Here is a 26,323-nt window from a genome sequence, read left to right as displayed (position 1 = left end):
GCCCTGACCACCTCCAAGCTCTCTTGGCCCAAATCAGCCCATGCTGCTGGGTGCCAAGCAGGCACACTGCCACCTCCTTCCCTGATGCAACCTCTCCACCTCCAAAGCCTCCTCTGGAGGGGGAAAAAATGAGGCTCCTTTCTGCTCAGAGACAAATCACACCCTCTGCCCTCTGTGAAATGGGGACAGTGCAAGCAGGCTGCCCACGTCATGGCTCAGAGCTCGCCAGGGCGGAGCTGTTCCCAAAACGTTGAGCCATCTCCTTCCTTCTCCTTCCAGATCATAGCTCTGTGCCTTCACCACCACTTTAAAAGCAGCTCATTTAGTCTTTTTTTTGTTTTTCCTTTTTTTCCTAAGTGCATCCCCCCCCCAGGGAGGGAGGGAGGCTTGCAGGGAAGCTGGTGACATCCACCGAAGGTCCCCTTGGAAGCAGCCGCCGCGTTTTCCTTCCGACTGCTTTTCACCTCGCACCCAGGGATTAAATGGAAGGAACGTGGCCTATTTTGTAATGAGCACTGAAAGAGAAGCAGGTTATTTTTAAGGCCTGTGGTTGTATTCCTGCTACTGGGAAACATCCATTTCCCAAGGTCAGGGGAGGACAAGCAGTAACCTGGAAAACGCCAGCGCGGATCGCAGCTCTCCGGGGCCGAGCTCTGCTGGCAGGGTTTAAATCCCAAGCAAAGCTGGTGGCTCTGCTTTGGTTATTTGGGATTTGCAGCAGGATGGCTTGGATAGGATTGGATCCAGCCTCATTGCTGCCCACCACAACCCACCCACCCACCCAGGCAGGGGATGAGGGTCCAAGCAGGCTCCTCTCTGGCCATGAAACAGACAAAACCACAGCTCCAAAGGTTGCTGGGCAGGCCCTTTGGCTTCCTGGGAACCAGTAGAGCATCCCTACCTTCCCCAGAGCCCCCCTACCTTCCCCAGAGTCCCTTGTCCTCACCCTAGTTTGGCCCAGAACCACTCTGATCTGGGAGATTTTGGAGGTGACAGAAGCTGTGCTGTATCCTTACAAGGCTGTAAAGCTCGCAAAGGTTTAGGGAAGATGCTTACAGCTGCTCTGCCAGATGTGCTGTTTCCTCCCAAGGCAAGCCAGATGTGCACAGCTGGCTGACAAGAGCCAACCCTGCCCATGAACTCACATGCCCTGTTCCCAGGGAGCTGGTGCCAAGCCTCACCCCCAGTCCCTCCCCACCTCCACCTACCAGTGGTGTTTCCCTGGACCAGGCACCTCCAGATGTCTCACACCCACATCCCTCCTTTGCCTTCTGCCCTTGGTTTAAAAGCAAAAGAAGCCACCCAGAGCAAGCCTGATGTCTCCAGGGAGCCCCAGGACGTGGCCAGAGCCATTTCTTCTGCAGCAGCACCAGCCTGGCCAAGCTGCAGTCAGGGAGCCTGTGCCCATGGTGGGGTGCATGACTCCCCAGCCCTGCTGTGGGAGAGTGGGTCACAGTGAGTGCTGCCCAGGATGGAGATGTCCCTGCTTCTGGTGCCAGGGAAGCACCACTGTGCCCAGCCTGTGAGGGCAGAGAAATGCAGGGTTGGGGTGGAATGGGACCATCAGGCATGGGAGCACCATGAAGAGTTGAAAGGGGCTGGGAGGAGGTGCTGAACAGGTCAAGACCTCCATGCATCTACATGCAGCATCTGAGGACACTTGGGTCAGGGAATAAAAGGCAGGAGAAGAGAAAAACCAGCTCACAGCAAAGACTCAAGTCACTAAGGGAAACATGGTGGGGCAGAGAGCAGGGCAGGAACCACAAGACACCCAGGGACAGTGAGCAAGTTCCAGTGACTCAGAGCTGTGAAAGGCTGGAGATGACAAACCATAGCTGCCTCCAGCCCCTAAAGAGCAGGAAGAAGCACTTCAAAAGCAAGAATATCACCAAGTAAAGCCACCTAGGAGGTGCAAGGAAGATTCAGTGCCTGGTGCCCCTTGTCCTCTGTGCCACCTCCAGACACCCTGAGGTGAAACCACCAGATTACTCAGGCAGTGACACAGGGGCTCACAAGTGGGAAAATGCCAAGGAGTTCACTTCTGGTTTGTTCTTAATTAAGAAGCTACCCTTGCAGGGTTTCTCCTTCTCCACTGGAAGCCCCTACAGCTAGATCCCAGGGCAGGATACAGCCTGGGCTGGATCCTTTGGGAAGTCCCTGCAGCCCTGCTGGATTTTCAGCCCAGTGCTGGCATTAATGTCCTGAGCTGAGCTCAGACCAGCTGAGGCAGGAGGAGCAGCCCTGTTGCATGGCTCAGGGAGAAGGCAGCCATTCTGGTTCACCATTTCCTTGGCAGGCACACAGAAGCTTTAAAGCAGCCAGAAAACCTCTTGAACTACCCAATGTCTCCCAGTAGCCGGGTCCTGTCCTGTGCTGGGCGTGGGTCCAAGCACCATGGCAAGGCAAAGCTTCCCCAGACCACACAACTGCTTTGGGGAGAGAGATGGAGAACATAATCCCACGGCCACCTCCCAGACTTTACATCTATGACAGGCTGGATCTGACACCTCTCCTGGATTAATAATGACACCAGCATCATGGTAGCAGCTCAGGGAGGGCCAGGAGCTCACTTGGCACAGGAGCTGGAGACATCAGGTTCTCAAAGGTGGAAATGGACACAGAGCAGGAGGGGAGTCTGTCACAGCTCTGGTGACACCAACCAGTTTCCATGCAACTATTCAAATGCAAACAAGCCATAGGCCAAACCGGTTTCTTTGGGCACCCACCCAGGGCAGATAGGATTGTTTGGCTTTCCAACCCTCCCCATGCAAATGCAGGAGTTCAACAAATGAGGGACTTTATCCTCAGCCAGGCTCCAGGCCAGCACATAGAAGCCCTGCACACAGAGCTGGGAACCAGCCTCCAAACCCCACTGCTGTGAACCACCACCTGCTGCAGGCTCTTGTGACAACGATGTCCACCTTTCTGCCGGGGAGAGAGGCACAGCAGAGCATGTGAGCTCACTGAGCTCACACAGGCAGCCCCTCTTTGGTTTGGGGAGGCATGGTGCCAGAGCTATTGCCTCCCTATCCTCATCCCCAAACCTCCCTGGCAGCTCTTGTCACCCCCCGGAGATGCTCTGGATTTCACTGGAAGCCAGGAAGACCATGCTGGGGTCTCTGCAGTGGGCACAGGGCATGCTCCCTGATGACAGGCATTGACAAAGCTGGGAGAAGGACACCTCTGCCTCCCAAGGCAGACGAAGGACCTGGCCAGGTCCTTCTGGGAGCTGCCCCACGTGGGAAACTTATAGCCAGACCTCAGGCTGCCTGCTGCACGGTGTAAGGAGGCTCAGCACCTCCACTGGGCTCCAAGCCAAGCCCAGCACCCTGGGATGTGGGACTCTCCCTCCCTGTACATGCCTGCCTGCAGCAGCAGCCCATGGCTACAGCCTGCAGAACCTGCTTAGATGGCAGCCAGCCCAGTAGGATGGAACAGAGCCTGTGGGGAGGAGCAGGCTGCAGGCACCTCACCCAGACAGTACCTCACAAGGAGCCCATGTGGCAACAGGGCTGTCCCCAGGGGTCAGGCAACATCTCCACCACTTGGCCTATCTGAGCAAAAGCACATGAATTTAATCTGCAGGGCCAGAGGACCTCCCCAGACCCCAGCAAGCTGAGGAAAGGAAGAGGTGAGGAGATGGACACCAGAAAGCATCCCCCAGGCAGCTGCTGCCTGCCACGGCTCTCCAGTCCGGCTGCCCATTTAAATGTCAGATAGACTGAGCCCAGCCTCCCTTTCCACACCCAGCAGTGACGGAGAGACAGCCACATCCCAGAGCCTCTCCACCCCTCCTGCAAGAGCAGCACGCCCAGACACACAGCTCCCTGTCAGGGCAGCACAGCACCTATCCCTCCAGGCTCAGCACCCACCTCCCCAGGCTCAGCACCTACCTCCCCAGGCTCAGTACCACCTCCCCAGCCTCAGAACCTTCCCAGGAACTGGAGAAAGGTTATCCATCCCATCCCAGGTTGGAGGGGACACGATGTGCCCCAAACATCGTGCCAGCTCTGGCTGGTGGGCACCAGCCCTGTTGCAGAGCACCAGGGCTGTAGCATTCGGCCCTGGGCTGGGGGCAGGAGGGAGCATTTTCAGCCACAGCCAAGGGAACCAACCGGTGCTCCCTGTCCTTCTGGGAGGAGCCAAGTCACGATCAAGCTTTGGATCTATTTGAGAGGGGCAGTGATGAAAAGATTTGAGCTGGCAGTCTGAGCTCTCTCCCTCTGCCCTCAGTTTGCTGCCACCCCACACCGCTGCCCTCCCATGGGCAGCTGCCTGGTCTTGCTCCTCCAGGCATGCACACACTTAGCCACCTCCCACCATGCCAGGGCTGGGTCCTGCTGGGACCATCCCCGTTGGCAGCTGTGCCTCTCCAACATGTTGCTGACTGTGCTGGCAGCGTAGCATGCCCGGCAGGCCTGATCCTGCCCAGCCACCCCGCCGGGACCTGCACCCTGCACTCCCCTTTGCCGTGGGGAGGAGCTGGGATGGCTTACTGGGATGCATTGGTATCTGCTCTCAAATTATGGAGTGTAAGCCACATAGAATCATAGATTCAGAGAATTGTTAGGGTTGGAAAGGGCCTCAAGGCTCATCCAGTTCCAAACCCCCTGCCATGGGCCGGGACACCTCACAGTAGATCAGGTTGCTCACAGCCACATCCAGCCTGGCCTTAAAAACATCCAGGGCTGGGGCTGCCACCATCTCCCTGGGCAACCTGTGGGGGTGACAAGCATGACCCATGTGCTGGGATAGGAGGCACCCAGCACATCCCCAGCCTTCAGTGTGGCTGGTTCCCACAGGTCTCTGGGTGCTTCTTCACCCAGGAAGGGGGTCCTAGCCACCCCCCCCGGTTGGGTTTGGGGGACACACTGCAGGCAGACACCTTCATGGGGGAGTGGAGTGGTTTGGCTGTGGAGGTGGCTCATGCCGCCAAGCAGAGCTCTGCTGAGGATACATGGGCATGGGTTGGATATAGGCCTGCTGGCCTGGCCTGCACATAAATCCCAGTCTCTCACAGGTCAAACCAAGGATGCTGAGTTTTCTTTCCATGATGAGAGGAGGTCCAAAATGAAGAGGCAAGACAGGAGTTCCTGGAAGCTGCCTGCTGGAGCAGAGGTAGCAACTGGCTCTCCAGTGCCAGCTGCACTGCTCCCAGGGGAGGGTGCCCTGGTCACCACCACCACTGCCACCTCCCCACCCCACTGTTGTGCCGACAGGGATCATGCTGGTGCCTCAGCTTTGACTTTCCCATGAGAGAGCAGCCTTGGGAAGCAGGAGGAGGAAGAGGACCTGCCCCGTGTTCCCGGCGTTTCCTCTTGGCCCTTCTTGCCATGACCCTGAGAAGGGAACAGGGTGTCCCAGGCAAGGGCAGCAACTGAAATCACTGGGGCATGGGCAGCACCCTGTGCACCCCCACACCTGCTTCCCCCACCCCCCCCCTGCACACTGGGGTGCCCATCCAGTACCAGGGCAGCTGCAGGGATGCTCAGAGCTGATTCCATCTCCCAAACCTTCCAAACCTCGTTGCTTTTACTACTGGAGGTGTCTGGTGCAGCAGGAGGATGCTTGACCTCCCCACCCAGCCAAGACAGACCCCAAAATGCCCACCTGTGTGGGCAGGGAGAGTCCCAGCCACCCACTGCAAGACAGCAGAAGGAAAAGGCAGGAATGTTAATGGGAAGTAGGTTCTCCTGGCTGATGAGTTTGCCATGCTGAGCCAGCCCTGGGAGCGTGGTCCAGACATGTGGGTACACAGCAAGGTGAATGGTGTGGCTAGGGGTCATATGTGGGTGCTGAAGGACTGCAGAGACCACAGATCCATCCCTGGTGAAGCTGAAGCCTTCAGGGAGGGTGCAGCCCAGACAGACCCTGTCCTGCTTGGGTCCCCACACCAGGATTCAGGAGCAGAGCAGGAGCTCCTGAGCTGCTGGGACATTTCCCTGTCTGTGAGCAGAGAGCAGCTCTTTGCAGCCTTCACCAGGGGTGTGACCAGCCTGAGTTTGGGGCCCAAATCTGCAACTGTTTATCAGGGTGGCTGCGAGGAAGATTAACTCCTTCGCCCAGGCTGCACACACCTTCCCAGCACTGCTACTGGCTCTCCTACCTTCCCAGGCCCTTGTCCTCCACCCCACATCCCAACTCCTCAAAATCTGTCTCTGAGACATCATAGGGACCCCGGGGGATTCCCATGGTCAGCTCAGGTCCGAGGGAGCTGGGATGCCACAGTCGGGTCCGGGAACAGCTCTGGAGGCTGCTTGCAGTGCTGGAGGCTGGCTGCCTGCCCGGGGACAGCGGTGGCAGGCTCAGACCCAGTGCCCATTGTGCTGCCGAGGGAGAGCAGGCAGGAGCGGGCTAGGGGGAGACATCCCACTCCACATCTCGCCTCAACACGGGGCCAAGGCAACTGCAGCCATCAGGGCTGGGACAAAGTGTTAACCCCTGCAGGGTTAGCAACGAGGGTTAGCCACCCTGCTCACTTGGTGTCTGCTGTTTGAAGAGCTGCGGTGGGATGTAGCCAAGGTAGGATAGGGTTGGGATGGCTCCACAGAGATGGCAGTGGGGTGGGATGGTGCCAGGTGGAATGGGCTTCGGGCAGGATGGGGCTGGGCTAGGGTGGAGTTTGGCTAGGACGGGGCAGAAGTGGGATGGTGCCAGTGTAGGAGTGGGGGCAGGATGGGAAGAAGCCAAGGTAGGATGTGGTCAGAGTGGCATGGGATCTGGGTAGGATGGGACTGGGGCAGGGCCAAGGTAGGGTGGGGCCAGGATAGAATGGATAGGATGGGACTGGGATGGGGCAAGAGTGGGATGGGATTGGGTTAGGATGGGAATGGAAAGGGATGGTGCTGCAGAAGGATAGGGCCAGGGCAGGATGGAGCTGGGGTAAGATGGAACTAAGACAGGATGGGAATGAGGTGGGATGAGACCATGGTGAAGGGGACTACTCTGGCTGTGGGATGCAGGAGGATTTGGGGTAGGATGGGAATGGAATGGAAAGGGAGGGATGGTGCTGCAGGATACAGCCAGGACAGGATGGAGCTGGGGTAAGATGGAGCTAAGACAGGATGGGAATGAGGCGGGATGAGACCATGGTGAAGGGGACTGCCCTGGCTGTGGGATGCAGGAGGAAACTTGCCCTGCCTGGAAGGAGGCTGTGCGCCGCCTCGGGCTGTATCTGGATGTGCTGGTCCCCGCGGGCTGGGGCCAGGGAGGGCTCTGGGAGGGCTCTGGGAGGCCGGAGCACAGCCGCCGCCTTCCCAGCGCCGCTGTTATTTTAACAATGCCCTGCTGGCCTGCATGCCGGGGCTAATTTTAACCCTGGAGCCGTGCCAAGCCGGCCTGAACTTTCCTCGCTGTGATTTATCCCAGCCATTTCCCTTCAAAAACAAGGCCCCCGTGCCAGCCCCGCCGTCTCCCCAGCCTGTGGCACGCTGCCCCGGGGCCGGCCTTGCTGGGCAGGGCGAAGCGGGGCAGGATTTGCCGCCTCAAGGGGGTCGTTTTGGAAAGCAGGAGGGTGGCCAGGGTGGGACACCCCCCTACCCCCCCCCAACACTTCCCCAGAGCTTAGCTCCCCCCTCCACCCAAGGCAGGAGGAAGTTTTGAAAGCTGGCTGGGAGCCAAGGGATGCCCAGATGTGGAGTCTTCCCCAGGATCCTGAAGCAGCTCCGTTTTCCACGGACACCTCTGGGAAGGAGGTGGGTGTTGGTGGGTGTTGGGTTTGTTGGGTTTTGTGGTTTGGTTTTTTTCTACCAACAATTTTTATTGAAAAGGCTGTGGGGCTTTTTGGGGTTGGTTTTTTTTTTTTCTCTTTTTTTCCTTCCTCTCCTTTTTTTTTTTCTTCTTTCCTTTTTTTCTTTCCTTTGCTCCCTTTTTCCCAGGCAGCAGCAGCAGCCACACTCCAGAAAGAGATGTTTCCCTTTGCCCCCCTACTGAGAGTCTGTTTAAAAAACAACGGATTGGTAAAAATGCTGCAGAAACGTTTGCAAAAAGTGGAAAGTGTTGAAAATATCTTCAGACAAGGCAAAAAAAAAAAAAAAATCATTACCTTCCACATAAAGATATCTTTTTTTTTCCCCCCCCTCTTTTTTTGTTTTGTTTTTTGTTTCTTTTTTCCCCATCAGAAAAAGCTTTTAGTGTGCAAAACGTCGACTGCTTGGATTTCTTCTCCCAGCGGGCTGGAAGGCCCCCCACCTCTCTTGCTCCAGGAGGATGGGGCTTCAGAAAGCTTCAACATCACCGCGCAGAGGGAGCGGTGCCGGCACCTCCACCTCACCCTGCACCGTGCCCCCGCCAGACCCGCGGCAGGGTGGGAGGTGCCCGGGGAAAGAGGTGGCGCGGGCAGCCCTTCCTCGCAGGACCGCAAGCCTGCCCGCCTGGGAAGGGGGAAGAAGAAAGCCTGAAGGTATTTGGTCACTAGCGTCACGAGTTCGTGTTCATTCTCAGCCCGGCCCAAGCAGCGGAGGGTCTGCCGGGCCGGGGAGGGAGAGGCGCGCGGCTCCGGCGGGGCGGCGAGCGGGGGCCTCAGAGGTTGTCGTACATGCGCAGGGTCTTCTCCAGCTGCTGGCTGACGCGCTGGTAGAAGATGATCTGCTGCTTCAAGTAGGACTGCATCATCCTCTTGAAGTCAGCCACGCGCCGCTCGTGGAAGTGGTTCATCTCGGCCTGCAGGGCGAAGCCCACCACGCGGCAGCGCTTGCGGATCCCGTCGGCCTCCTCCTGGTCCATCCTGCCCTCGTCGCTCATCCGCTGGCTCTCTTTCACCTTCGCGAAGGCGCCTGGCGAGGCGGGAGCAAGGGTGAGAGGTTGATGGATCCCCACCACCTTCTGTCCCCCTTTCCCTGGCACAAGCATCCCCAGCCCGTGCCCACGGTTCCCATGCCGCCACTGGAGTTGCAGAGCTTGCCCACGTGAGGGCTGCCACCTTTCATCTCCCTGTACCCATTCATCCCCAACCTGCTCGTCCTTGCAGGGGAAAGACCAGGAACCTTTGCCCTCAGAACTCTGACCTCCCCTACTCCTTTTCCACCCCATCCCTGGGCTCTCAGCCTCATTTTCAGAAGGAGGTTTGGGGGACTGGGCTGCTGGAGGGGTGCAATTCAAGCCTCAGGGTGCAAAGCTAACATAGGGCAATGTTACCACAGGCAAGCACCCTGGCCAAGTCTGTCCTGTTCCATGTCACCCCATGGTCAGCATGCGGGTCAGCAGCAGCCCTGGGAGAACACATCCCAGGAGGCAGTGATTTAGCATTCAAGAAGGGCTGGAGCTGAGCTGGGAGACCCCAAGCCAGGGAGGAGATGAATCAGGGGGTTGGAAGGGCAAGAGGATACGGCCTCAAACTGCATCAGGGGAGGTTTTGGTTGGACATGAGGAACAATGTCTTCCCTGAAAAAGCTGTCAAGCCCTGCAACAGGCTGCCCAGGACAGTGGTGGAGATTTGATCCCTGGAGGGGTTTCAAAGCCATGCAGATGTGGTGCTGAGGTTCATGGTTCAGTGGTGACCAGGCACTGGCTGAGTTAATGGTTGGACTCGATCACCTGAGAGGTCTCTTCCGGTCTAAACGATTCTATGATTCTAAGGGTCGGAGCTCGGCTGGGAAAGCATCTCCCAGAAGCAGCTGATGCTCTGCCACCATTTTTTTCCCCCTCTTTCCATTTATTTTTACAGCTCGGTTTCGAAAGAATCCTGCCTGGCTCCAGCCCTGCATTCCTCCCCCTCATTAGCACAGAGGCTGTTTGCCTCAAAACAGGATCTGGCCTGCAGCTCCGCAGGCTCTTTTCTCTTCTCCTGCCCTTTGCTGGGAGCACCAGCCCCGAGGTTATGGTGCTCCCATCGCTCCAGCCCTGTTCCCAGAGGAGGAGGAGGAGGAGGAGGAAGAAGCTAAGGTTGGAGGCCAAATCCTGCCTTCCGCTCTGCCCACGCAGCCTTGCTTCCGGACGGGATCCAGCCCCTCTTGGCTGCGGGTGTAAACAACGCGGGGCAGGAATGGCAAGGAAGTGGCCAGGCCTGGATCCCATACGCCCCTTCCCACTTCACCGTCCCCACTGCCCCCAAGGATGCGAAGCACGGACGCCCCCGGATGCCGGGACACAAAACAGTCTGGGCTCCACCCTGGGAAAATCTCCCCATCTCCCAAAATCTGGGGACACCAGCAGGGGATGCCAGGCTGGGAGGAGTGTGTGGACTTCGGCCCTGCTCCCACACCCAGTCCCTGCCTGCGTCACATGTGCTGGCTGGGTGTGATGGGACACTGAACCCTGCCTGCCCACCTCCCACCCCTCTCCTCCTTCCTGACCCCCTCAATACCCAGGGGACAGGCAAACACAAGGGGACAAAGGGGACATGAAGAGCCCCTGGACTCACAGGAGCAAAGATAAACTCTTGAAGAGCTTGACCCCAGTTATCCCCAGAAGGCCCAGCATATCCCCACTGGCCAGGAGAGGTGCAGTTAGGCTGGTGGGATGAAGGGACATGTCCACATCCCACCAGGCCTGCACATGTCCCAACCTATCCAACTGACCCAAGGCCAGGTCCCACTATGTTCCTGCTGGCCACCCAATTGCTGCCTCGGCTGAGGTAGGAGGATGAGGCGGGACAAACAAAGTGGAGGGTGGGGATGCTCACAAGTTGCTGGGCAGCCTGCCCTGGAGCCAACAGCAACAGTGCCAGCTATTTCTCACAGCTTGGTGGGAGCACCCCTGTGCTGACCTCCTAGCCAGCACTTTGGGCAGCAGTTATGGAGCCCACATATCACTTGAGGCAGAAGCTGATCCTGGGCCCAACAGCCTCAGCACTCTCTCCCAGGCTGGGACAACTGGGGAGCCATGTCAGCAAGTACCATGATGCCTCCCCTGGGAGCTATGGTGTTCATTCGCATTCCTACAGCCATCCTCATCCCCAAAACTGTACAGCACAAAATATTCTCACCACATCCCCATCCTGCTCCTCATGCTGCTCCCACCTATGAGGGGCCATCACACCTGCAAGGTCATCACCAGGAGAGAAGAAGCCACTCTTACCTTTCTGGAGGTGGATGATGTCTGGGAAGTTGGAGAGGAGTCCTTGGTACAAAGAGAGAGTGTCCAGCATGAGGAACAGGTCATTCTTGGGCTGCTCAGCAAACATCTCCCCCACAGTCTCGTAGGTCTTGCCAGTGTGGGAGATGGCATTGTTGAGGGCATCCAAGCTGTACGGAGGGTCCATCTGGAAGGAGTGGCTGATGGCTTGGAAGGCATTGCCCAGCTTCTGGAACTCCTTCCGAAAGCCTCCCACGTGCTTGCGCACCAGCTCCGAAGCCACATTGGTCAGCTGCAGGACGCTGTCATCCATCTTCTTGCTGAAGGCCTTGAAGGCATCCACGCGGTCCTCCACGTCCTGCAGGTCCTGGTGCTCCGTGGGGATCTGGATGGTGAGGAGGAAGCTGGCCCCCACCATCTCATCCTTCTCCGCCCGGCGTTTGCCCAGCTTCCACTGCTTCTCGTCGCGGCAGCAGAGGAAGTGCTGGAAGCCTTCGTACTGGGAGAGCACGGGGTGGCTGGTCATGTGCTCCATCCAGAGGATCAGCCTCCGCTTGCGCTTCTCGATGAAGTCCTCCTCGAAGCGCCCCGTGGCCTGCTTCTCGGGCAGGTGCGGCACCGAGATGACCGTGAACTTGTGCAGCAGGCGGTTGTAGAGCCAGTCGAAGTGCTTGTACCGCCGGTACACGGGAGAGTTGATGCTGCTGGGGGTCAGCTTGTAGGAGATGTAGCTTTTGATGCCCTTGAACTTGGTTTGCTTGGTCGGGTCCTCCACGGAGCAGATGAAGGGGTGGGGGTTCGGCTTCCACTGGGGACCTTTGGAGCCCATCTCGATGAAATAGGCCTCAGCGATCTTGGACATCAGGGGCACGTCACCCAGGATGAAAGCTTCCACCCCCGAACGGACAAAGCAGGAGAAACGGTTGAGGTTCCTCCCCACCACACTGCCCCTCTTGGAGGAGCTCATGCTGTCCTGCCTCTCCAGGGCTGGCTTGGGACGGTAACCAGCATGCTGCTGGTGGTCGTAGGCTGCTGGGTACTGCAGGCTGGGTGAAGGGTGCCCATTGGTGCCCGGTGCACTCCGAGGTTCCTCCACCACTGTGCAAGCATCATCCCAGTCATCCCAATCATCATCGTCGTCGTCCTCAAAACTACCCTGGTAAGAGATGCTGGGGTTGGGGGGAGTTGTGTAGTAGTCGTGCCCGGGGGAGCCGGTCGGGCTGCTGGAATAGTCCGTGTAGTTGGAGCCCGACCGGGAACGGAGGATTTCGACGTAGGAAGCAGGGAAGAGGCCGGTCTCCCCGCGGCTGTTTTGGCCCTGTAACCACCCATCCAGGGAGTTCTCGCTGAAGATGACAAGCTCCTCGTTCTCCTGGATGCTGATCTCTTCTTTGTTTTCACTCTGGAAACTGTAAAGCGCTCTGGCTTTCAACGCCATGGCCGGTCTCGGGGCGGGGGGGGGGGGGGAGAGACACGACGTAAAGCAATCCCAAAACAAATCCCCTGGGAGCGAGCTCCCAGCAGCAGGACTACCAGGCACCGAGGGCAACGGCTGGGCCGGACGCTCGGGGAAAGAAAAAGCGGTGAAGAAATCCCTTAGGAGGTGACGCCAAGGTCCCTACGGCCAAGTGACCCCCTCGGTCCCAGCGCCCCGTTTATAAACAACATTCCCCAGTTAAAAACAACATTCCCCAGTTAAAAACATTTCCCGGTCAAGCCAGCAACATTTCCCTCGTTCCTACGAGATCGAAGCCCCGGCTGGAGCCAGAGCTGGGCTCTGCCATGTCCACGCAGGTTCTTCTCTCGCTGGGACGCTGACCCTTGCCGTTCCACTTCCCGAGAGGAAAAGAACTGGTTGCCAGCGAGGAAATAAATCCAAAGCGACTTCTCTCGGGGTCCCTGTAGATAAAACAGCCCGGTCTCCTCCCGCCAGTCGGTGGGCGCCGGGAAGGCACTGGGAAAAAACCCCAAACCAGCTCAACCTCCCGTGATCCCGGCCCGGGGTTTTGCAATTCCTTGCCGGGCCGCCTTTCCCGGGATTCGGTGCCTTGTTTTGTTGTTGTTCGAGGATTTTCCGGTTGGAAAGCAGCAAATCTCACGCAGGACGGAGGGGAATGGCCCTGCTGGCAGGGCAGCACAGGGACCGGTACCGGGGGCTGCCTCCGCCGCAACGCCCCGGGTTGGGAGCGAGCTGGCGGCAGCTGGTGCAAGCGCCGGAGTGGGGTATAGGCAGCCCGGCCCGCCGCGCCGCTGCCGTTACCGGGGCCGGGGAACCGAGGGCGCGCGGCGGCCGCGCCTCCCGTCCCTCCGCGGAGCCGGCGAGCCGCCCCTCACCGCATGGCCGGGCCGGGGGCCGTTGGGGGTCCACCCCTCGCTGCCGCCACCCCTCGCTGCCGCCGCCCGCCCGCGCTCGGGGCCCCGGGGCCGCTGTCGGTACAGCCGCCCGGTTCCGGTGTCGGCGCCCGCTGCTGCTGCCCAGTGTCGGTGCTGGTACCCGGTGCGGCTGGCGGTGGCGATGCCGGTGGCGGGGCTGGCCGCCAGCCTCCCGTGACGCACGGCAGCACCGAGCTCCCCGGTTCGCAGCTCGGGAGCGGCGGCGAGCGGCGCGGCAGGTCACACGCTGCCCTCTGCAGGCAGCCGGCCCCTGGGGCACGGAGCCCGCCCGCGGCCACGGCACGGCACGGCGCGCGGGGGCACGGCTCCGCGCTAGCTGTTCCCGTGTCTCTGACCGGGAACGACCACAGGCAACCCTGCCCGCGGTGTCCGCTCCAACCCTACCCGGGATGTCCCCTCCATCCCTGCCCAGATTCTCCATCCCTGCCCAAAGTGGTCCCCTCCGTCCCTGCCGTGTCCTCTCTGTGCTTACCCGCGGTGTTCCCGCCATCTCCCCCGGGATGTTCCCTCCATCACTGCTTAAAGCGTGCCCTTGATGTCCTTTCTGTCCCTTCCCAGGCTGTACCCTCCAACCCTGTCGAGGTTGTCCCTTCCATCCCTACCCGCGGTGTTCCCTATATCCCTGCCTGAGATGGTCCCCTCTGTTCCTACCCGCAGTGTCCCTTCCATCCCTGCTCGGCGTGTCCCCTGCATCCCTGCCTAAAGTGGTGCTCTCATCTCTGCCTGGGTTGTCCCCTCCACCCTTACTCTGGATGTCCCCACACCCGTGTCTGCTCCCCGCTTCATTCCCGGCGGGAGGAAAACTGAGTCATGACGAAGGGGAGGCTGCTGCTGGGTCGGGGAAGGGAGCAAGGAGCCTCCGGGCCGCCAGGGGGTGCTGCCGGCCGGCCCATGGAGCCGGGCGGAAGTGCGTCATGACGCGCGGCCGTCGGGCGGGCGTTGCCATGGAGGAGCTTAGCGCGGCGCTGGCGGCTGGCGTGGCCCTGTCCGGGCCCAACAGCCCGGCGGCCCCGCACCCTCGCCTCGCCGCCTACAAGGCCCGCGGAGGCCCGGGGCAGGCCGAGCGCCGCCAGCGCCTTCTCTGCCTACAGAAAGAGTGAGCGAGCGAGCGAGTTCCGCTCGGGGTCCGGGAAAGGGGAGGCCCGGGCAGGGGGCGCCTCTTGGGGGCGGGCAGGCCCGCGCTGCGGAGACGCTGCCTTGGGACTGGGGAGCTGGAGGTGGGGATGGGGGGAGGTGCTGTCCCCCCGCAGAGGGCAAGCTGGGCTGTGTTGTTCAACCCAGGAGGCGGCTGGACTACGTGAACCATGCGAGGAGGCTGGCAGAGGACGACTGGGCAGGGATGGAGAGCGAGGGGAAGGAGGAGGAGGACGAGGAGATGGACGTGGATGCTGGCAAGAAGTTGCCCAAGCGCTACGCCAATCAGGTGAGGAGCTGTCCGGCTCCGCCCAGTGATGGGATGCGGGTGCGAGCTCAGGGTCGGGCAGGGTGAGGGATGTGGGGCCGCGATGTTGGGCTGGGTGTGGGAGGCTGGGGATAGTGAGCAGGCACGGCAGGCTTGAGAATACCCTGTCCTGCCTGGCTTGGTGCCCAGGGAGGAACTGTGCCTTGCTTCAGCCTCTGAGACATGCAGTGTTCATAGGGAAGATGGGTGGAGATGGGTTGCCTTTGTGCTTTGAGAGATTTCGGCTCAGCTAGCAGTGTTTGTATCCCCTTGTGGAGCACTCAGAGACTTTTGTCTCTCCCACAGCCTGGGACACTGGGAAGGAAAGGAAACCTCAGCTGATGGGTTTTATCAGCCTTGGTGCCATACTGGTCTTAAAAGACACAGAGCCTCCTTGGTGATCAGAGCCAGGCAATCTCAGAAGAGGTCAGTTTGCCTTGCCTCTTTATTGTGACTGTTTAGGAATCTTTAAACCTTGCTGTGTATTTAAAAACAAATGCAAAAAATAAATTGGAAGTGCTGGACTAAGGCACAGGAGTGCCCAAGTGAGGACTGTGAGCCCTGTGCTTCTGTCTGAAGCTTAGTCAGCAGCCAGGAAGCTGGAGAAAGCCCTTGGGGAGAGTCTGTTATGACTGTTGATTATAGGGAGGGAGGAGCCCCTTTGGAGCTGTAATGCAGGGTCACAAGCACTACAAGCTGCCTCTGAAGCACCCCAGTGTAGCTGTTGAAGCCCAATCTTGCTTTATCCCTGAGCTGGGAAGGGTTTTTTGTAACCTTAGGAGAGTTTTGCCATCTGAATTTTTTTTTCCTGGGTTTCTCTGTAGTTGATGCTGTCAGAGTGGCTGGTTGATGTCCCCCTGGACCTGGAGCAGGAGTGGGTTGTAGTGGTGTGTCCCGTTGGGAAAAGGGCACTGGTTGTGGCTTCCAGGGTAAGTGGCAGCAGCTGTGATGTTTCATCATCTGGTAAAGGACCTGCACCAGCTTCCCAGCCAACAGAAGACTGGGAGAAGTGTCTGGCTTGACTGTTTCTTATTCATCTCTTGTTTCCTCACAGGGCACCACAGCAGCTTACACCAAGAGTGGCTTCTGTGTCAACAAGTTCCCATCCCTGCTGCCAGGGGGGAACCGGCACAGTTCAGCGAGTGAGAAAGGTAATGCTGTGAGGGGGAGTTTGGGGTGGAGAGAGGAGAGCTCACTGCTGCTCCTTAGGAGCCTGTATGCTGCCAGGCTTGCTGCTGCTCCTCCAGCTTCCCTGAGTCCAGAGATGGGCCCCTTTCTGTTGCTGGGGGCGGTTAGCTTCAGGCCTGTTCCTGTGTCACTGAGCATAACTAGCTGTGGCTGCTATCAGATACCTTTATGCTAGATAAGAGGATCTTTTCATTAGCTGCCTGCTTAACTGCCACTCTTAAGCCTCTTCTGAGAGAGAGCTGTGTACTGAGTGGTCTTTCTTAATACCTTTTGTAGTTGCTTTCTTGCCCTGAGGAGGGGCTGCTGTTTGGTAAGGGCTGTCTTCTGGAATGTGCCTCTGGCTGCTACTTCTGTAGGCTTCTTGGAGGCTTTGTGTGGTTGCACCTTCTGTGGGCAAAGAGCATCCCTCAGCACCCCACAGCCTCACATCAGGGCAGGCTTAAGGCAGGGGAGGTTTGCCCTGCTGGGCTAGGCAGCCCCTGCAGCGTGTCAACCTCCCTGTGTTTGTGTGTGCAGTGTACTGCATCTTGGACTGCATCTACAGCGAGGCCAAGCAGACCTACTACATCCTGGATGTGATGTGCTGGAGAGGACACCCTGTTTATGACTGCCAGGTACCCCCACCCTGTCTTGTGCTCCCTTTTGCTCCCTGGGCACTGAGTGTAGCTCTGCAATAAGATGGGCGGTTCACTGAAGCCCCAGCAGCGTTACGGTTTATGGGCTGCTGGAATAATTAGGGACATCATTTGGGGGGGTATCAGGGGAAGCAGCAGAGCAGGGGGAGCTGGCTGGATGTGCAGGGGAAGCTGAGGCTGTAAAATCTCCCAGGGAAGTGTGGAGCCCCTCAGCAGGTGCTGATCAGTGATGTGTGCTGGAGCGTTGTTAAATCTCTCTGCCTCCTTTCACAGACCGACTTCAGATTCTTCTGGCTCCTCTCAAAGATCCAAGAGGAGGAAGGGCTGGGAGAGAAAAGCAGGATTAATCCAGTAAGTTCTTTTGTAGTGAGAGGAGGAGAATGGAGGGTGTAAGCTCTTCTGTTCAGCAGCCTTCAGCACTTTCTTTCACCAGCGGAAGCTTTTTTCTTCCCCCCCCTCACAGATCAGGCTTCAAAGTGCCCTGATGAAATGGGATGCCTTGCTCAGGATGTAAATAGACCCACTGAGTATTGTCAGTGAGGGTGGGTTGTTGGCTTGGGTTTTGGGTGGGTTTTGTTTTTTTCACCCAGCCAAAGAGCTGAGGGAGATCAGCCTGCAGGGTATCAGCTAACTTCCAGGCTGTTTTTAGCTTTCCCTGGAAACAGACTGGAAACCCATTGTGCTGTCTGCAGGGCCATCGTGGGCTGACAGCCTGGCTACAGTGGGATTGAGGTTTGTGTAGTCTGAAGGGCTCACAAGGTGAGGGTGAAGCTGCCTAAAGCTTCAGTCTTAAACAAATGATGGAAGTTGGTGGGATGGATGCTGGCTTGCCACCCGGAGTCCCTGCTGAGCAAGGAGAAAAAGACTTCCTTTGAAGACTTGCACAGAGAGGTCAGACCTAGAACCCACAGCAGCTTGGAAAGTGATTTTTGTAGGGGACAGACAGAAGGGATTTGGCAGCCTGGCTTGTGGAGCATAGTTGGCAAAGTGGGAGCAAGTGGCTGTGCAGCCCCTGAGCATGCTTAGGCACAGCAAAGCACAGCAGCTGCTGTGGACTGAGCAGGTCAGCCCCCATGTGGAATGGCCATGCCTGTGCCAGCACTGAAGTGATCTGTATTTGGAGAACATCCTGTACTGACTCCAATGGGAATATCCAGGAGACAGCTACCTAATGAAGGGGGGGTGTGGTGTTTCAGCTTTCATTTCCTGGGTGGAAAGATGTGTTTGCCTGAGCCAGCAGCCTGGAGCAGACATCTGTCTGCTCTGCATCCTGCCCAGAGGTCATCATTTTCTATTTTGGTTAGAAGAGTACTGCAGGGGCACCTCTCCTGCAAAGTCCTTCCTGCAGTCTTGGATGCTTGGCAAAAAAAAGTAGCAGGAGCTGTGTGCTGACTCTCTGCCATCAACATCGCCCCTTAAATGCCAGAGGAGAGGGGGTCATTTGGAACTGGGATGGTAAAACACCTGAAACAGCATTCTGGGCACTCTAGATTTCATGCTGTCTGGGCATCATGGTGGCAAACCATGGGTCATCTTTTCAAAGTCACCCTCTGCCCATGGAATGAGGTTTGTGAAGTTGCAGCAGCGTTTGTGCTTTAGCCAGGACTGCTGGAGGTTCTTGGGGGTGTTCTCCACCAGCTAGGGCTGGGGTTTGTGGGTTTTCATGCAAGCACTCCCAGTTAATCCAGTGGGATATGAGGCATTGCTGGACACCTTGGTCCTGTTGGTTTGTCCCTGGAGCTGGGCTTTGCTTATGAATTGTTGCTCTGAATCACATCAGAGGTCTGCCTTGTCTGTCCCCATAACCCACAGTGGTCACAGGGACCATGGGAAGAGTAAGAAATTGTGGAGGACTTTTGTGTTCCCTCTGACTTTCATCAGCCAGTGGTTCTGCCTAGGTCATGGAGTAAGTGGCCACTGAGGGACCTGCCTTTCAGGAGCTGGTCTGATCCTCCTTTCAGCCTCCTGTTTGTGCAGGAAGGCCAGCAGTTTAAGGACATGAGATGTACTGCTTGAGATGCCCCTCCCTTTGCCTTTCATGCTGGATTTTGCACTGGGGGACATCCTTCCTTAGCTGCTTCCACACCAGTGCTCAGTTCAGCAACTTGGTCTGCTTGAGGCCATGCAGTTGGTCTTTTCTAACCCTCTCTTCCTCTTTCAGTTCAAATTTGTGGGCCTGCAGAACTTCTCCTGCTCATCAGACAGTCTGTGTAAGGTGCTGGCTATGGACTTCCCCTTTGAGGTGAGAACCCACAGGCAGGGGCCTGTAGCTCAGCCTTGGAGACAGCCCTGCTGCACTTCTGCCAGTGCCTGGAGAGAGTTGCATCCCCTTTGCTCAGGAGCTGTGCTCTCCTGAGGCCTGCAGGAAGCTTGCTGAGCTGTACTGCTGTTTCCCTGGATGGGGGATGGATGCCTTTTGTACATGTGGCTGATCTGCTACCCTGTCACCAGGGTCCTTCAGTAGGACTAAAGCTGGTGCTGCCTGCTGGCCCAGGATGGGCTTACATGGGTACAGACATGAGAGTCTCTCTGAGGTGGTGGTGGTCTGGGTAGGGTGGTGATTTTCTCTGCCCTTTAATAGAATCCTGGAATTGTTAGGGGTGGAAAGGTCCTCAAGGATCAGCCAGTAGCAATCCCCCTGTCATGGGCAGGGACACCTCACACTTCAGCAGGTTGCTCACAGCCACATCCAGCCTGGCTTTAAAAACCTCCAGGGATGAGGCTTCTATCACCTCCCTGGGAAACCTGTGCCAGTGTCTCACCACCCTCCTGGTGAAGAACTTCTTCCTTCCTAACATCCAACCTGAATCTAACCATTTGTATTTTGTTCCATCCCCCCCAGTCCTATCACTCCCTGACACCCTCAAAAGTCCCTCCCCAGCTTTCTTGCAGCCCCCTTCAGATACTGGAAGGCCACAAGAAGGTCTCCTTGGAGCCTTCTCATCTCCAGACTGAACAGCCTCAACTCCCTTAGTCTCCATATCAGAGCAGCTCCAGCCTTCTGCTCATCTTCCTGGCCCTTCTCTGGACAGGTTCCAGCACCTCCAGATCCTTCCTGTAATAGAGGCTCCAGAACTGGGCACAGTACTCCAGGTGGGGTCATACCAGAGCAGAGCAGGAGGGGAGAATCATCTCCCTCAACCTGCTGGCTCTGCCTCTCTTGATGCAGCCCAGGATGTGATTGGCTTCCTGGGCTGCAAGTGCACACACCCCTTTGTCACAGGCTGTGTTTTCTGAGTCTATCTACATCCACAGAATCAGAGAATACTTTTGATTGGAAGAGACCTTTGAAGATCAAGCCCAACCATTACCCCAGCACTGCCAGGTCCCTCAGTACCACGTCTACACAACTTTTAAATCCCTCCAGGGTTGGTTATTCCACCACTGCCCTGGGCAGCCTATTCTAGAGATGGACAAACCTTTTGAGGAAGAAATTGTTCCTCATGTCCAACCTAAACCTTTGCTGGTGCAACTTGAGGACATTTCTTCCCATCCTGTCACCTTGTTACCAAGGAGAAGAGACCAACACCCCCTGGTCTCCATCCTCCTTTGAGGAAATTGTAGAGAGCCAGAAGCTCTCCTCTCAGCCTTTTTTTTTCACTCTAGGCTAAACAACCCCAGCTCCTTCAGTTGCTCCTCCTAGGACTTGTTCTCCAGACCTTCACCAGTTTCATTGCCCTTCTTTGGACTCAATGGTGACTGAGGGGTTTGGGTGTTAGAAGTGGGTGTCTGGGGTGTGCTGGAGCTGAGGCCAGATGGATGTTGACAGAAATGGCTGGGAAGGGTTCAGAGGAGTCTGTCCTCCTGCTGTATACTACTGCTGGATCTTGTGGAGGGGATGTTGCAATCTCAGCTTCTTGCTTTGGTACAGAAATGACAGCTTCCCATCTTTAGCTCCTGCTGCTCTTGGCTGTCTCTGAGGTGAGCATAGCCCCAGCATGGGTGGTCAAACAGGACACCTGCACTTGCTTCATCGGTTTTAGAGCTGCTCAGGCACCTCTGCTGACCTGTGCCAGAAGGGTAGGACAGGCCAACAGACCTGCCACTCAGTCCTGCTCTGTGTGTCTGTGATCAACATGTTGGAGGCTCTCCTGAAAACAGCTCAGGCTGCTTTGGGCTGCCCTGGCTGACTTGGTGCTGTGGTGGGAGAGAATGGAGGAGGTGATGGCATCCAGCAGTGTCAGTCACAACCATCTGGGAGCCAGAACTCCTCCAGTGGCTGCAGCAGTCCCTGTGGAGTGCTCAGTCTCAGCCCTAGATCAGGAACAGCTTCTGCAGAGGTCACTTGTCCTGCTAATGCCAAAGCCACGTTGATCTGACTGTGTCTCTTGTGCTCTCCTACCCCCAGTTAGCCACTGACATAAGCACAGGCTTAAATTTAAGGGACACTTCTGTGGCTGAGGGCTGACTTGGTCTTCAGCTCCTCAAAAGCCAGGACAACGGTTAGAGCTGGAAAGTCCCAATGCCTTGCTGGTCTTGACAGACCCCACTCTGAACCCAGCCTGAGAAGGTATCCCTGGGTTCCTGCAGCTCAATTACAAATGCTCTGAGTGCCTCTGTAGGAGCAGGCATTCCCCTCTTTACTGAAACAAGCTTCATTCCTTCCTGAGGCATCTGCTCCCATGAGGAGAGGCTGAGGAGTATTGCTGTGGTCAGAGCAGGAGAGACTTGGGCTCTACAAAGGAGATGGTTGTGAAACACCAGGGGGAGGGAGGTGAAGTGGCTCAGTCCCTCCTTTGTAATCCAGCTGTGATTTGCCCCCTCCCCCCATCCTCAGCTCTCATCAGACCCCAAGGAGCGAAGCGTGGTGCGATTTGGCTCCAAGCAAGCCCAGGGAAACGCTGGTGCTGCTTGGAGGAGAGAAGGGACTGTGGGTGGGGTCTCCTGGGGATGTGCCACAAGGGGGAGCCCAAGAAGCCCCCATGAATGGCTGCTGCCAGCTGCACCTAACCAGAGTCACTCTGCAGAAGGCAAGCTTGGCCTTGCTGCAGATAGTGCTGTGTAATAGAGGGCTGCTGGGGCCTGGGCACAGCACCTCCTGATCCTCAAGAGGGTCTGGGGCATGTGGTAGCAGCAGAGGTGGTCAGTGCCTTCCTGCAGATCTGGGTCTTCAGAGTTAATCTGTAACCTGAGAGCTACATTCAGCAGACATGGGCTCCACTGACTTCAGTGGACTTTGAATCAGTTGGCTGGCACTGAATTGGAAGTGGTTTTTGGAATGGATTTTAAGAGCTACAGTCCTCCTCCCAGATCCAAGTGAAGCAAGGTTCAAGTTTCCACAGGATGAGGACCAGGACCAGGTCTCTGAGAAACCCTGGTGTGAAGGAGTGAGACTGCTGTTAAGTACCTAAAATCTGAAAGGCATGAAATGTGAGATCCTGCCAGGCCACTTTCTCCTAGGGTTCATTTAGGGACAGTGTCAGCCCCTAACTCTGATGTGGCTGCTGTCAGTGTGGTGACTCAGGGCCAGCAGATTAAATAAACTGGAAGGAATATGGGAGTAACATAAGAGAAATCAGGAGAAGGAAGAACATGACCTAACTCTCCTTTGAATTCTCCAGTTTTGGAGTTGCCTGGAAGGCAGAAGCTCTTCCAGGCTCTGTTTTGTACCAAAACATCCCTGTGGGTGCCAGAGAATTGCTGTTGCTCACGGAGTGCCATGCACCCTCAGGAGTGGGCTGGATGTGGAGGCATGGTGCTGAGGTGATGCAGGATCTGGCTCTTTCCAGGAGGCAAAAGCTTTGTACTTCAGATATCCAGAGGGTTACACAAGCTCTTTGTCATGTTTACTGTTCTGGTATTACCTTGCCCTAGCACAGGAATCCCCCCCACCTCTGGGATTATTTTGCAAGATCTTAATATGTGAGTGGAAATTTGGGACAGGGTAGTGCAAGAAGCTCTGCTGGAGGTTAGCATCTATGGTGCAAAGGTGGACTCTTGCTGCTCCTTGCTCTGCCTGGCTCTCAGTCCAAGAATTGCCTCGGGCTGCTTGGTTCACTGATGTCTCAGCTCACCACTGATACATGTTCCATTCTGCTGTGTATATTTAGGGGGCTGTAGGCTCAGGGAGGGGCCTGAGCAGTTCTTCACTGAGAGAGTCATTGGGATGTGCTGCCCAGGGAGGTGGTGGAGTCCCCATCCCTGGAGATGTTCAAGAGGGGATTGGATGTGGCACTTGGTGCCATGGTCTAGTCATGAGGTCTGTGGTGACAGGTTGGACTTGATGATCTTCGAGGACTCTTCCAACCTTGGTGATAGTGAGCTGGGCTCTTTCTCTCACCTCTTCTGCCCACTCAGCCACTCTCACAGCCAAATGGCCTTTTAGGAGCTCACGAGGCCGCGCTGAGAGAGGAGCAGCACCTCCAGCGTTAGCCAGCCTGGCAGCAGGATCTAACCTGGCAGAGTGCTCCCCTGGGAAGCGCAGGAAGCGGGGTGGGGGCGGGGCGGAGATCCCGGAGCGTGGGGGATAAGCAGGGAAAACATCAGCTGGCTGCAGCACTGCAGTGTGGAAACAGCAGTGCAAGAGTTAGGGCCTGAAGCTTCAAAGCCCTGAGTGCCCTTAACTGTCATTGATTGCTGGAGAAGCTCTCTCTTGGGAAGCGTGAGGGCTTTATTTTGCACAAGGCAGCTGAAAGCGCTGGCTGGATCGGCGCTCGGTGGCGTCATCCGCGCCGACTAATTACTCCTCAAATGTATTATTTAAAATAACCTTAATCCGGTAAAGTGGCCTCCTTCAGCGACCTGATGGCTTCTCTGCAGAGTGGGGAGATGGCAGCTGGAGGAGCACTGCTGCTCTGTGCCCACCGAGGCCTGGACTTGTTTGCCTTTGATGATTCCGAGCTGGCTGGCAGTTGCTGGGCTGGCTGTGGGCTTCCAGGGCAGGAGCTTTGCAGGTTTCTCCTTTCCCTTCTGCTATTTCTTAGGACAGGATAGCATAGCATATAATAGAATTAACCAGGTTGGAAAAGACCTTTGAGATCATCGAGTCCAACCTATCACCCAACACCATCTAATCAACTAAACCATGGCACCAAGCACCCCATCCAGTCTCTTCCTAAACACCTCCAGGGATGGTGACTCCACCACCTCCCTGGGCAGCCCATTCCAATGGCCAATCTGCCTGTCTATGAAGAATTTCTTCCTGACATCCAGCCTAAACCTCCCCTGGCACAGCTTGAGACTGTGTCCTGTGAGGCTACAACCTCTCTTGAGGTAGTTGTAGAGAGCAAGAAGGTCTCCCCTGAGCCTTCTCTTCTCCAGGCTAAGCAACCCCAGCTCCCTCAGCCTCTCCTCACAGGGCTGTGCTCCAAACCCCTCACCAGCTTTGTTGCCCTTCTCTGGACACATTCTTGCCCTGCTGGAGGGAAAAATGACCCAGCTGGTAGCTTTGTGGCCTGTAAGTGGAGAGCGATGCTGTCGTCTGGCGCTGTCCTCCACCTCCAAGACCTCCAGCTCCAGCCTTTGATTCATTCTTTCTCCTCACAGGTGGATGGGCTCCTCTTCTACCACAAGCAAACCCACTACACCCCTGGCAGCACCCCACTGGTGGGCTGGCTCCGGCCTTACATGGTGCCTGACATCCTGGGGCTGGCCGTGCCTGCCACGGCGCTCACGGCCAAGCCGGACTACGCTGGGCGTCAGCTCCAGCAGATCATTGAGAGCAAGAAGAGTAAAAAGCTGGCAGCAGGGGAGGGTGACCCCAGCAGCACGGCAGCCGCCAGCAACGGACATTACGAGCTGGAGCATTTGTCCACCCCTCAGCCAGCAAACTCTCAGGAGGGCCAGGGTGAAGCAGTGAGCCAGATGGAGAACTAGGCTGCTGGGACAGCCTGGTTGGGTAAGGAGAAAGCAGAGAGGTTCCCTGCTTCTCCCTGTCAGTCGTGCTCCCTGAGAAGGGGGGGGCAAAGGTCATAATAGGATGATTTTGTTGAAAGGGCAGGAAAGTGGAGTGTCTCGCTCCAAGGGCTGCTGAGTTGTTGTTATTTTAATTATTTTATTTTTTTGCCAAGGTTTCTGTGAGGCCTTAACAGGCTCATCTGGTTCTTTGCTAAGGCGGCCCTGCGTTGGGAAGCGAAACGAGCTCTCCCCACACCGCAGGGTTCCTGCTTCAGCTCCTTGCCCCCGCTTCTGTGAAAGCCTCTGGCAAACCTCCAGCATAGGAACAGTGCTCAGACCTCCAAGGTGCAGCAGCTGCTCAGAACCCCAGCAGCAGCCCCACCTCCCCGGCCCTGAAAACTGGGGCATTTCACCCTTCTTTGATCCAGCTGTTTACCATGGCTTTCCCAATAAAAGGGTTTGGCTGGGATTTTTTTTTTTTGCTGTGTGGTCAGTCCACTTCTAGTAAAACAAAAAGTTTGCAGCAGGCTCCTGTAAATCCAGAGGCTGAGCTTTTCACACCCACACGGTCGCTGAGCAAACCCAAATTCCCTCGCACGGCACAGCAGGGCCTGCCTGCAAGCACAGCTTTGTGCAGCAAGCAGCCTCTTACTCGAGGCTTTTCTCAGTAGGGGGAGGAAGGAATGGTTTCGCTCTGAAGGGAAAAAAAAAACCCCAGCATTGATTGTGCCAAATAAAAGGTTTCTCAGAAAGACAAATTCTTGAGCGTCTTCCTGCTACCTAAGGCTGGATGCGTGCTGTGCCTCCCAAACAGGGGCCGAGACATGGCTCGCAGCGCTCACTGGAGTGGAGGAAATGCTTCTGCGGGTTGGATTCTCCTCCAGGCCGAGGTGCTTCACTGCCTCCCTGCTGCTGCCCTTCTCATCCCGGGCTTTCTGAGCACCCGTTGCTGCCTTTCCCTGGCTTTAGCGTAGGGGGCGAAGCCAAAGCACGGTGGGGGTGAAACCGTGGTACTCACCGGCCCCAGGTTGCTTTGCAGAGGGAAGTTAAAAGGCCGGGGCGGGACTCTCTCGGGAGGGATGAAATATCAGGCTAACCCCGCCGCTGGGGAGTCTCCTCCTGGCCCTCTGTGAAGTGCCCCCAGTGAGGGCCCCTCTTCAGGAGGGGGTGGCTGCCTGCAGATAGCGGGGGCACTTGTATCCTGCCCTCACACCCCCCGTTTTTCCCAGAAAAGCCCTTGTGTCTGTGCCAGCCCTGCGGGCTGCTTGTGCTCGCCTGACTGCAGCCGCTATTGATTATACCAGCGGGCAGCCTGGACTGCCCCAACTGCTGCTTGGGGGAGGGGGCTGGCCTCAGCTTCCCCTCCCCAGGAGGGCAGGGAGCAGAGCCTCAGTTGAGCAGCACTCACATTCTTCAAAGAGCTGCTATATTCTGTGATTTTTATTATTATTGGGGTCTTGCTTTAGCATGCAAAGTAACTGGGCTGGGGGAAAGGGACAAACACCTGGACTGTGTTGCCATCCCTATCCCTTGAAGGTTCTGGGCTCCTCTGGCTATAGGTCCCCCTGTGCTTCGGCCTCACTGGCTGGCAGAGTACCACAGGAGAGCCCTGGTTGGGAGACCTCACCCAGCTTCTCATCAGTGTAGGTTTCCTTCCTCAGGCAATTAAAACCGGAGGTGGGCATCAGGCTGCAAGATTTGTGCATCCCTCAGGGCAGAGAAAGCCGCAGCTCAGGTTACTGCCTCCCTGCTGCCCTCCAGCCAACCTCTCAGGGTCCTCCAGGCGAGGGGAAAGAGTGGGCAGGAGATAAAATAG

At 56.9% G+C, this 26,323-nt stretch overlaps 2 protein-coding genes across 2 annotated transcripts; one reads left to right on the top strand and one right to left on the bottom strand.

Annotated features, from left to right (window-relative positions):
• Positions 1 to 8,083: 8,083 nt before the first annotated feature.
• On the bottom strand, positions 8,084 to 12,470 carry SNX33 (sorting nexin 33). Its single transcript, XM_009906991.2, has 2 exons — positions 11,017 to 12,470; positions 8,084 to 8,774 (listed from the first exon to the last, which is right to left on the bottom strand). Exons 1-2 carry the CDS (start codon positions 12,449 to 12,451, stop codon positions 8,521 to 8,523), a joined length of 1,689 nt encoding a protein of 562 aa, XP_009905293.1. The 5' UTR covers positions 12,452 to 12,470; the 3' UTR covers positions 8,084 to 8,520.
• A 1,872-nt stretch (positions 12,471 to 14,342) lies between these two features.
• On the top strand, positions 14,343 to 25,814 carry SNUPN (snurportin 1). The gene is made up of 8 exons (XM_009906990.2): positions 14,343 to 14,503; positions 14,689 to 14,830; positions 15,673 to 15,777; positions 15,903 to 15,999; positions 16,553 to 16,650; positions 16,945 to 17,022; positions 18,833 to 18,913; positions 24,157 to 25,814. Exons 1-8 carry the CDS (start codon positions 14,352 to 14,354, stop codon positions 24,484 to 24,486), a joined length of 1,083 nt encoding a protein of 360 aa, XP_009905292.1. The 5' UTR covers positions 14,343 to 14,351; the 3' UTR covers positions 24,487 to 25,814.
• Positions 25,815 to 26,323: the final 509 nt, after the last annotated feature.

Source organism: Dryobates pubescens, chromosome 17 (assembly GCF_014839835.1).
Source record: "Dryobates pubescens isolate bDryPub1 chromosome 17, bDryPub1.pri, whole genome shotgun sequence".
NCBI lineage: Eukaryota > Metazoa > Chordata > Aves > Piciformes > Picidae > Dryobates > Dryobates pubescens.
This window is presented reverse-complemented; position numbering and strand designations above follow the sequence as displayed.